The following is a 12,270-nucleotide window of genomic DNA, read 5'->3' on the forward strand; positions in this document are numbered from 1 at the left end:
AACTTATACTTAACGAGGACTTAGCTGTCACGCGGTATGGAAAGACATAGTGAGCAACCCGTATGCAGTGAATATGCTCAGTGATATATCGCCTAGGTTGAATATAATTTCATACACCATTTACAAACACTGGGTCTCAGTCGTTGAAGAGAAACAATACTTCAACCCACCAAGTTTTTTGCCATAGCCCCCTTATGTGCAAGGCTTACCGCGGGCCCCTTGCACGTTACTTGCCTTCCACGCGAGCTGTGCATCCAACACAAGCCATAACGTCTCATTGACCTCTAAAACTTTTCTCATGCATGCCCATCTCGCCTAGCATAGCTCCATCACTCGACCAGCCGCCAACTTGCTCAGAAACTCAATTTTCATCCAGAAACATAACCCGACTTTAAAAAATCATAACTAAAAATTCATATTTTCTTTAGGAAACTTTCTTCTACAAAGTTTCTGAAAAATGTCTTAAATTTCTTACCTAAAAATTTCGGATCCTAATTTCAAAGGATGCGTGTTATAGCTCTCTGGAAATCCACCTTGCTCAGATTCACTTGAAAACTGGCATCTTTCACTTTCTTTAACTTAAACTGAACCCTCCCTTGCCCAAAAACATCTTGCAGCCCTAGTCTATAATCTAGACCCAATTTTTGATCTTTTGAAAGTAATTTCAACAAAAATGCATGAGTGGTTTGAGAGAAATGTTCGTCTGAATTTACTGAACCCTGCATGAGTCTTTATTGACACCTCCTACTAGCTGAAATCTAAATTAAACATGCAAGGACACCTGTAAAGTACTTCACCGACTTCACCTATTTATCATCTCGTCCAACCAGAACGCCCAATGTCCATTAACAAGTCTAAAACGCCTTGTGTCAAGCCCTCATCGACCTCCAAGCCCTTCGAGTGTGATGTGCTTCTCGCCTAACACCTAACCACCAAGCCTTCTTGCTTAACCTCTCAAGACTCCAATAACCTCTAAGTGACAGCCTTACACACCCAATGACACTTCTTTCGAGGCTCTCTTCTCGCCTAATGATTTTCCTTCATGCCTTAGTCACTTTGTCGAGCCTAAATGCCTACTAACCTCTTTAGAGGTTTTCTTCCTCCTTTTGGTCACTCAATGCACTTCCAACTAACCTCTAAATACCTTGCTCTTAAGTCTCAACACTTAGCTAAACTTTTTTCTCTTTTTCAATAACCATGACACGTTTTATCCTTAACTTCCTTTAACTCTTTAACTTCCAACAACTTCAAAGAACTTAAGTTTTATTTCAAGGTTCAGGGTTTACATTAATGAAATGGGAGGAGTCATGAAGTCCTTGTATAGCAGATGATTGCCCATACTTATACAAATTTGGGTTTAGCGCATTTATGATTAGTTAAAATTCTAGATATTGATGTTTGTTTGGATTTTCCTTATCTATAAATCAAATTTCATCTATGCATATTTCGTTATGATTATAGATGTTGGGTCTTAGTTTAAGACATTTTAGAATAAAATGTTTCACGCACTTAGCCTATCCAATTGTGATTGTTTGAATTGAATTAACTTGTAATACATGGAAAGGAATCAAGGCGTTTGTTAGGCTCGTGACCACTATGATTCGATTGGAATGGTTCTTATAAAGTTGTAACTTGTATAGTACATTATTTAAGTGAATTCTAGATTTTGTTAGTATGTTGCATACATGTCATATATGGATCAAGTAGAAGAATGACAGAGATTTTGATTTCTAATATTGATTCATATGATTTCAGTATTTGATAATCATTCACACAGAATGAAAAGACAATTATCAAATGTAAATCTCTTCTCTTCGTCCCATGTCGTGAAATTTAAATGTTAAGTGGTGTTATGTGAGTTGGAAAAATAGAGGCGGCTTTGGTTTTTAATCATGGGTGGTTATCAACATAGTGGAGTTGGTAGTTACCCAAGTTCATGGATAGTTGTTCATGTAGTGGAGGAGTTAGAAGTTACATGAGATGCACGTAGTTACCCAAGTTAGTGGTGAGTGTGTGGTTATTTAAAATGTGAGAAGAAGTTGCCTGTGAATATGCAAGTATGGACAGTTTTTCATCAGTGGCTTTTTATAGTAGGTGCTCCATGTTAGAAATCTCTACATGATTTGTTTGTTTCCAAAAATAATAACACTTTCTCTATTGACCAATGTTTAATTTGTTGAATTAAACAACTCCTTAAATTATATCATCAAAGGGTACATCGATCATAAATTTTTTTTGTATATTTATCATGAAATCCTTAAGTATTCGTTCCTTTATAAAATGCATTTTAGTTTATCCTATTAGATCCACTGATCATGATCATTTCCACATTTCAGTTTAATTTTATTCTCACACCTAATACACGCATGTAGATAAAGTAATAGTAATAGTTCATGTTTATTGTGGGGTAATACATGGAGCAGCAAAACCATTAGATATTAAGCATATCATATTATTATTCATATAAGTATACCAACATTCTTATGTGATAAATAAATTCTCACTCACAAACTTCCTATAAGGGTTTGATCTATTAGAGAAGATTAATAGCAAATGTAACGACAAAAGTAATGAATCTAATTGGCAATCTTTCAATTGTATCAAAGCATTTCAAATATATTATTGATATACAACTATTACTAATATACAAGATACAGATATATGAAATACAAAGTAAATAAGATAAAATTGAAATAATTAGTGAAACTAAAACTTTTACAATCTTTACAGATCTAAAAATCCAAGGTAAATTGAAGCTCTCTTTCTTTTTTTTTTCCCCTTTTTTGTAAAAAATTAAACTAAGAACCTTTTTTTTTTAAGAAGAAGAAGAAGAAGAAATGAGAACAATTAATGAAAAGAGGGTTAAGGTATAATTTGGAATCTTACGAGACATTTTGAGTAAACTAAGTTTACAATTGAACCTTCCTTAATGGAAAAGAAAATGATTTTAATTTTTAAGTTCAAAAACTAAAAATCAAGAAATTATATTTATAACTTAAAATTCCTATATTGGGAAAAGAAATTATAGTAAAACTAAAACCTTTTCTACTCTACAAATCATCACCAAATAGTAAAACAAAGGTCCCCAACAACCCCCCCTCCCTCTACAAAGGATTCAAACCCAACTTATTTATTAAATAAGTCATAGCTCAGAAAAGCAGAAACAAAAACGATTCACATGATAATAAATCTATTGAAAATAGTACTGCTCAAAAAGAGTGAAAAAATAAAAGGAAAGGGATGATTGATATGTAATTCTCATCTCTACAAATATCAGCTCTAGATCAGATAAATGCCTCTAGACTTCCAAACTTCTTTCAAGACGACTTACCGGGGTGCTGTCGGGGGTGGGACATTAGACTTTGCGAACCCCACCCATGCAACTAAGCCAACAGCAAGTATTATCCATCCAAATAGGTCATATTTCAGGTCACTGCTATTCTTTTTCTTTGGTGTCATGAAAGAAGGAAAGAGCATGAATAAAGAGCTTGTACTGAACTGATTATGAATCTCTAGATATAATAAAGATGTTACTGAATGAATCATATATAATATAAACAGCAGATCTATCCATTGAAATTGACAAATCAGGTGGTAACACCTAATGGGAGTACTTGTAGAATGGCTAAAACCACTTCCTACCCATAATTATCATGTTTGAGATTAACACATGAGTCATCTTGAAAATAAATAAATGAACCAAGTTTATTTCTTGTACTTTCTGGTTAGTGTCTAATTAGTTTAGTGCTTAGAACTTACAAAAGTGTCTAAAAGGTCCCTAAGTTTCAATTTTGTGCCTACTCTCTAGTATACACACTTTTAAAATTAAGCTTATAACACTAGCTCCACAAATAAGTTCTACATTTTGTCATCCACTTTCTAGGAAGGTTTCTAAAAACCAACTCCACATTTTGAAATTTTGACTAGAAATTCAAGTGTTTCTTTAATAAATGAATTGGAAAATTGGGAGCAAAGCAAACATGCATAAATTTTAAAAATGAAATTATTGTCAAACTAGGCTTTATGATATATGGGAACAAATTGAAAGTTTAAAAACATATTAGACATTTTTAAAATCTAGAAACTATTGGTACATAAAATTAAATGTATAAGAACTAAATTTATTAAACACCTTTTAGAAGTTTGGGTGTTAGACACAAAAATGAAAGTCCATAGACCAATTAGACACTTTTGCCAAGTTTGGGGACCAAGACCAATAGACACAAACATAATAAAAAATTTAACCTCCCAAAAAAGAAGGAAAAAACTTTAAGTTGGAAATGCATTATTTGTAGAGTGCTTTAAATCTTTTATCAGACAGAGAAGCACTTATAAGAGTGCAGAAACAAACATTGACGAACTATGTTGCTAAGAATTTTCTCATATGGTCTCCTGGAATGTAAAATAACATACTTTGGCTAAAAATACTTATTTTGTAAGTGCTCTAAACAAACAAGTAACAGGAAGATGCCCAAGTATAAAGATTCACTAAATTGCCAGCATGCATAATTCTAGCTTTGTTTTTGAATTGTACATGACTTCATGAAAATGATAATAACAATTTGAAAGCATGAAAAATATAGCAAGATTAAGGCACCTCTTCTCTAACAGGCTAAGGAATATACAAAACATGCATAGAACATACCAATGGCAAAACCCTCCTTAATCCCGTCTATAGAAGATAAAAATTTAAAAGTAACTAGAGATGTTATCAGTCTTAAGCAATAAGTACTACCTTAGTACTGGATGAAGCAGAAGGTTCGGCTGCTCCAGTTGCCTGTTGAGCAAAACCATGCTTGTGGATCTCTAAATGCAATTCCGGAGCCTAAAAGGAACAATCCACAAAATAAGAATAGTTCATGAAAATTATAACAAAAGATAGAAACAAAGTACTAACTGGCCCGTTTTAAGTTTTCTGTTATTGAAAATTAAGAGTCTGTTTGGTAGGCAATTAAATTTTGTTTTACATTTTCAGGTTCACATAATTTAAAATGCAAAATTAGATTAAATAAAGATAATATTTAAAACCATAGTATATCATGCTATAAACCCAATTCATTTTTTGAAAAAATTAAAATATGTATTCTAAGTTAGAATAAATAGCAAATTTCCCCCTGCGATTTGGATAAATTTAGAATAGAAATAAGTCCATGTGGTTTTAAAAGTTAGAATTTGGTCCTTCATATATGCTCTCCTATGATTTGTTAAACCCTCTTAAATAGTCCCTACCATAAGAACAATTTATTAAGCTTTTATAACCATATAGAGTAAATTCTAAAATCTAAATTCTAACTTTCTCTAAGCGATAGGGAACAAAATTTTAATTTATTCTATAAATTATATTATATTACAGAATAATAATTAGACAATTTTTTAACATAAATTATGTTTACTAACCTAATATTTAATGGGTAACTGCAACTGGTTTATAGTGGTTCGAATTAGTTTCTAATTTCTTAATTTTGCCACCAAACACATATCTGAAAACATGAAATAAAACTTTGTTTTCATCTTATCCCTTGTTTTCAGATTTCTGTTTTCTATTCTCTTCCAAACAGGACATAAGTTTATAAATATTCTTCGTCAAGTTGCTTGCAGTCTCAATGAGGAAAGATTTTCTACATGCTCTTCTTTTTTTCCATTTGAAGTAAGAATTCAGATGTGTTTTTGAGGAAGGTGAAAGCATAAAAAAAAAAATTTAAAGTAAACAAAGTTAAACAAAAAATGCAAGTCCAAGCATAACTAACCAAAATCAAAATGGTTATCATATGAGACTAGTAGTATATAGTGAAATTTTAGTTGGTAAACGAAACCAATCAAACATATATGATTCACCAATGTTGTTCCGGTCAACACTAAGTGTTACACGTTTACTCAATGAAGGAAAAACAATCTTTTTTTCCTCTCCTAACAACTGGGTTCATTGAGAAAGAATGAAAGAATACAAGAGGCCACTAAAGAAAAACTAGGTAAGATAATTCCTAGAGGGTAATTACAAAAATCCTTCGAAACCAAAGCCCAAAGAGAAACATGGAACTTCACTAAAAACTAAACCTCGTTATGGTCCTTCCCCAAAGATCACACAAAACAACGCACACCCCCACGAACCAAAGAAAATGAACTTTCTCTTTGAAAGGCGAATGAGGAGGAACTCCCCGACCATCAACTGAACATCCCTCTAGCGAGAGAGTGAAAAATCAGAATTCTGTTAGAAACTGTTTCAAATAGATCTTGCAAACTAACACTCCCAAAGAAGATGATCTAGGTTTTCATCCACCTTCTGACAAAGGATACACCAAAAAGAACCCATTAGTGAAGGAATTTTTCTAAATATTCCATCCATTGTATTCACATTACCAAGCAAAACTTGCAAGAAAGAATTTAATTTTTTTGGAATCTCAATCCTCCATAAGACATCTAAAGACCAACTAAACAACAGGCGAAGGATCCAATAAAATCCTAAAAACCTGACTTACAAGAGAATCCCTCCAATAGGTTAGGAACATCACTTCTCCCAAGCCTAAAGTCAAAACCCTCAATCAAGGAAAGAAGAGAGGCCACCTTTGTCATTTCCCCATTAGACAACAGCCGATAGAAATCAAAGGAGAAAGTAACAGAAATCCACAACAAAACCAAAAAGTTAGACACAAAACAATTTTCCAAAGAGGACAAATGAAATAACCTTGGAAACACATATGAGAGGTCTATCCTCCACCCAATGATTCTCCCAAAAATACATTTCCTTACCATCTCCCACATCATAAAAAACAAGATAGGGAAAAGTGGAGATCTGACATTAAAAAATAAAAATGAAAAATCTCTCTTCTTTTTACCTCTCTGGCCATCTCCTAGCTGTCAGAAATTTAGTGGTGGGAGTCAACTGGAAAATGTCCTAACTCTAACGTGGTTACTGGTTAGAAACATAGATTAGTAACTACATTCTTTTTACAAAGCACAGATGAAACAATCAGATTATTTCGTAAAGCCATTCAAAGGAACATAGTCTTGAAAACAGAAATACATTCAAACTACATCAAAGAATGTTGATCCCAAAATAACAGTGAAATACCTTAGCAGTAACCTCCAAAGACTTCAAATAAATTTCATTTCCAGGATCCTGAATGCAACAAATCACCATGTTAATCTAGAAAATTCATTAGAAAAATGCATATTATAAGCTCGTTCCAAACTTTTGCTGGCTTAGTACCTCTTCCACAGCTTGCTTAAAGTATATTGTGGCCTTATCAAAAAACTCCTTTGCCTCATCCTGGTTTGGATTCAAAAACGCATGGGACGTATAAGCATTCCCTAAGCACCAAAGAGCATCATGCTTCTTTGGGTTAATCATCAGTGCCTCCTCCAGCTTTGAAATTGAATCTGTCCTAACCCCATCACAAATTAATCCACAATATGCTCAAAGCTCATCACTAAAATTACTAAATCAAAGAAAGAGCTGGAATTGTAAATGCATTTGTAGAAAAAGGAAAAATTAATCACAAATAAAAAGAACCCCCAGGGCATCCACAAGTTAAAGTCAAACAAAAACATCCTCAAATTCCATGCTTCATCATCTGATTTTATGGAACGAAACAATACCTAGAATCATCTTCTTCGATTCTGGAACGCTCTGGAACTGAGAAAGCTCTAACAAAGCTCCTGCCCATCTCGTCAAATTCTACAAGAAAGTCCGCCAATGTTTGATTATCAAATACAGCTCAATTGTCACAAACACAATACCCAATAAAAATCCACAGGATTGATTTCAGTTAAGCCTAAATCATTTCTTTCATTTTACCCCTTAACATTTAGCGCCCCATTAAATTCAAACAGAATTCTAAGCTGAAAGCCAAATGGTAACTGAGATATATATGTTTGAGAGGGAAAAGAAATACAAGGAGTCATTGTTCAAACGACGAGCAAGCAAAAATTGGGGTCTCCATGGTGATCAACTAACAAAAAAGTAAAAATTGAACCCAACCCTAGAGTTCATAACATGGTTGTATACAATTTAAGTAAACCAACGAGCAGAGAAACGAAAGATGCGCAAAATCATGGAGAAACACAACAAAAAATTAGTAGATGGGAAAAGTGAAGTGGGAAAGGTGACCTCGGCATCAAGGGGATTGGTGGCGTAAGTAGACTCGGCATTCTTACGAGCATGCTCGAAGAAAAGAATGCGATCGAATTCGCTGGCCTGCAAATCCATTAGGAAGAAAAGGGTTGTAAAAATGGTTGTGGGGAAAAGGCGGTTGAGCTTTAGAATGGATTCATGGAATGAGCGGTATTTTCTTGGCGCTCATGCGCTTCTTTCGCGAAAGATTCTGTCTTTGTAAACACGGCAATGGGGACACAACAATTCGACGATGGGCCGTCTACGATCTTGCCTCTTGCCTTCTCCAGTTTGAAGATCATAAGCCCATCCTCACACTTAAAACCCAATCACCCAAAAACAAGGGCCACAAATGTCTAACATGAACGGTTGTTTGTAGGATAATTTACATCAATCTAACCGCATCTAAAAATATTTTATATCCGTCTAACAAAAACAACTACCAAGTTCATAAATAGGTAAAATATTTTCATAAATTTTAGATTTTCTCTCAAGTATTACACTCAATTATGTCACTTCTATTTCATCCTCTTTCTTCTTCGTGATTTCAAGTGCGTTTGAATTATCTATTAAAAATAATGTTTTTCAAGAGTACATTTCCTTTAAAACATTTTCTTGCAAATGAGTTTAAAATTTAAACGCTTACCTGTACAGTTGGATTTTTTTATAAGTATTTAGATGCATAAATTTGTTTGATTTGACATGTACTAAAAATGTTTATATACTTGTCAAATTACTGTAAAGGACTACTAAGCACTATGACCTAGTTTTATAAAGAAACACGTATATTTTGATTTTTTAGAAAGAAATAAATTTTGAAATTAATTGCACGATATCTTAAAACTATTGATTGTTTTAGAAATTTGAAATTATTAAAGTCAAAACTAAGCTTTTTTTTTCTGTATTAAATTTTTTTAGAAAATTTTATTTTAGAAGCAAGAGTATCTTGATATTTAAATTCATAATCATAAAAACTATATTGATCTTCAACAACAAGACATAATAATAATAATAACAAGTTTTCTTAAATAATATAATATCAACTAGACATTAGAAGTTGTGCAATTTGATCGCATTCTTCGTTCATCTCCATTTCACGATTGAACTCTATGTTCTTTTCATTGATGTCCTCCTAATTTATTTTCATCATTTGAAGGTAGTAGCATCTCGTCGTCGTTATAAGGCTTAAACTCGAAATCTGCTTTTGAATGAACTCTTATAAGGTTATGAAGAGTCATTCAAGTAACAACTTTTAGCTGTTTGTCAAATAGAAAACTATGCATTTGCCAAATAATTCTTCATCTTTTCTTCCAAACACCAAATGTTCTTTCAATTATGCATTTTAATGAAGAAAGTCTATGATTAAATGCCTCTTAGTTGGCTTCCACGTCAAAAATCAGCAAGATGGTATCGTTCACCTCTATAAGGACCTAAATATCCATTCGTTTATGAATAACCAGAATCTACAAGATAATATTTTCTTGAAATAATAAAGTACTCACATAATTGTAAAAATAAATATTTAAAAAATATAATAAACATTAATGTATTTATTCTTACATATTAACCTTTGGGTGGATGTCGAAACTCTAAATGTGGTCTTCTTAATGCCTCAACAAAAATTCGAGCATCATAAGCAGCACCCTTCCATCCAGCCAAAAAAAAAAAATGTAAAACACATGTTAAAAACACAAACTGCCATAATATTTTGAGTGGTAATACTTTTCCAACCAATATACGGTATATGTCTTCTTTTATGAGCAACAACCTGTATATGAGTAAGATCAATTACTCCAATACAATTTTTTAAGTACGGCCAATATTGAGTGTCTTGTTTAATTTGATCAGAAGTAATTTTGAATTGTGGATATGTAGGCTTAATTACATAAATAACATCTAACACTATATTAAACCATCTGATCCACCTGAGTGCTAAAATCTTCCTTGAACCCTTCTATTTGAGAAACCATGACCTAGTGTAATAAGAAATTACGAGTGAAAAAAATTGAATTGAACCGAATCGGTTTGGTTCAAGTTGGACTAGTTTATAATAATAGTATTACCGAACTGAACCAAATTGAACCGATTCGGGTCGAGGTTAATCGGTTAGGTTAAATATTGAAATTAACTCAGTTTCTTCTTCATTATTTTGTCTTTTGTATTTTCTCTTCGTTCGTCCTTCCTTCCTTCCGTCTTTCGTTCGCCATACTTCGTTTGTCCTTCCTTCCAAACGGCCATTTGTCTTTCGTCGTTGTTCATCATTCTTCCTTTCCATTCTTCAATTCACCTCCATTTCATCTCTTCCATCACCCCATTTCTGTCTAGAAGTTATAGAAGGAAACCGTCGTCATGAAATGAAGATTATCGGTGCCTTCCATCCATATGTATAAGGCTCCTCTTTCACGGCTGAAGATGCACACCAATTCAGTACTTCACGTAATGGTACTCTCAGCCACAATAAGGTGCAGGTCACGATGGCTCCCCAGTGGAATCCAATGGTTTCTTTCACCATGTTTGCTCCTTCCGTCAGTTGTCAGAGCACATGATGGTAACAGGAAAGTCTACAAATCTTGTTTACTGAACATATTGTTGGAGGCGTTGACGAGCCCACTCTAAATTTACTCTAAATCTCACAAACTTTTAAGAGAAGAAGTTTGTTCTCTTAGAAAACTCAATAACACACAAGAGAAGAATGTTGTTCTCTTGAAACTCACTTACTTTCTAAAACTCAATTTTCTTCTATTGATTTGATTCTTTTTTCTTGTATACAAATGAAGGAAATGATCTCTATATATAGTATTCAAGAGACACTTCCTAAAAGACACAAAATAAATGAAGTACATGAATACATACCATTCATGTACTTGAATAATTACATGTATCTAGAAATGCATATGTATCTTGAAACTAGAAATGTATCTATTAATGTGTTATCCATAATGTATCTAGCTTATTAATTTCTAACACATATATTGCTTGTGATTTTCACTCCTACCTTGGATATCATGGGTTACGGGTATTTGATTTTTAATCTCTATGTACTTCATTTTCATATTTCCTTGTATTGATTGTAAAGAGTGATCTTTTTATGTGTGCTTAAGAGAGTAAGTTTGTTCAAATTGGAGCAAGAATGCAGTGTATTATTAATGTGATTCTCCATTTCGTAAGTTTCAAACTGGTTTTTTTGTGTTGTTTGATGGGATTTTGGATGTGGGTTTGTTTGAATTGATTCGAGGATGCTCAGATTAGCAAAAATGTGACTACATTGGATCCATTTGGATCTCCTAGTGATGTTTGGTATGAAAGGAAGGAAAAGGAGAGGAACATAAATTAAAGAAAGTAGAAGATTAGAGAGAGGAAGAACAAAGACTTGACCCACTCCGATCGACCCGAATGCGATTAGACTCGGGTTGGGCTTTGTTAGTACACAAACAAAATAATTCGGTTTGAGTTAGTTCGAAGAAAAAACAAATGAACTCTATCAGTTCAAGAACCCTATCAGTTCAAGAACCAAGGGCCAATCAAACCAAAAAAATTTGGATTGGGCTGAGTAGGTTTGGCCGGTTGTTTTTTTTTTTTTTTTCATCCATCCATAATTTCAACAAAATTTCATAGTCTTAGTCATCTAATATGTGTTCTACAAAATTTCATAATCTTACCCATCCAATATGTGTTCTACAAAATTACATAATCTTAGTCATTCAATATGTGTGTTATGTTTTGGATTAGGTACTAGCATTATCGGTTTAAAATCGAAATATTAAGTAGAGAGAAGATAAACAAGATCATGGAACTACACTAAACACAGACAAATGAAAGGATATATCCCAATTCAAAACTGCATACGATTTCATTCAACAAATTAAATATTAATCAAAATTGAGACCAAATAGAATGGCAAATCCACAAATTCTAAGCCCTAACAAAATTTTCTTAAAAAGCAGAAGTGGGGTATGGCAAATCCACAAATTCTAAGTCCTAACAAAATTTTCTTAAAAAGCAGAAGTGGGGTTTTAGTTTCTTCTTGGACATTTCTTCTTCTCACCTAAAATCAAGGATTTTCTATGTGCACCCATTTGAAAATTCCAATTCTTTAAGTGTCAAATTCTTCTTCTCACCTAAAATCAAGGATTTTCTATGTGCACCCATTTGAAAATTCC

At 33.1% G+C, this 12,270-nt stretch overlaps 1 protein-coding gene across 1 annotated transcript; it reads right to left on the reverse strand.

Annotated features, from left to right (window-relative positions):
- Positions 1 to 3,111: 3,111 nt before the first annotated feature.
- LOC101215126 (mitochondrial import receptor subunit TOM20) lies at positions 3,112 to 8,392 on the reverse strand. Its single transcript, XM_004145615.3, has 6 exons — positions 8,108 to 8,392; positions 7,597 to 7,675; positions 7,208 to 7,377; positions 7,070 to 7,117; positions 4,736 to 4,825; positions 3,112 to 3,447 (listed from the first exon to the last, which is right to left on the reverse strand). The coding sequence occupies exons 1-6, from the start codon at positions 8,204 to 8,206 to the stop codon at positions 3,328 to 3,330; spliced, it is 606 nt and encodes a 201-aa protein (XP_004145663.1). The 5' UTR covers positions 8,207 to 8,392; the 3' UTR covers positions 3,112 to 3,327.
- Positions 8,393 to 12,270: the final 3,878 nt, after the last annotated feature.

The sequence above is a fragment of the Cucumis sativus genome, chromosome 3, assembly GCF_000004075.3.
Source record: "Cucumis sativus cultivar 9930 chromosome 3, Cucumber_9930_V3, whole genome shotgun sequence".
NCBI classification, from domain to species: Eukaryota; Viridiplantae; Streptophyta; class Magnoliopsida; order Cucurbitales; family Cucurbitaceae; genus Cucumis; species Cucumis sativus.

What these genes read in the sequence shown, in the direction of transcription:
- LOC101215126 (XM_004145615.3), bottom strand. Translation starts at nt 8,206, where the DNA reads ATGGATTTGCAGGCCAGCGAATTCGATCGCATTCTTTTCTTCGAGCAT. An exon ending in TTAAGCAAGCTGTGGAAGAG is followed by an intron (nt 7,118 to 7,207) that starts GTACTAAGCCAG and finishes TGTTGCATTCAG; the next exon opens with GATCCTGGAAATGAAATTTA. An exon ending in CTTTGGAGGTTACTGCTAAG is followed by an intron (nt 4,826 to 7,069) that starts GTATTTCACTGT and finishes TGTTCCTTTTAG; the next exon opens with GCTCCGGAATTGCATTTAGA.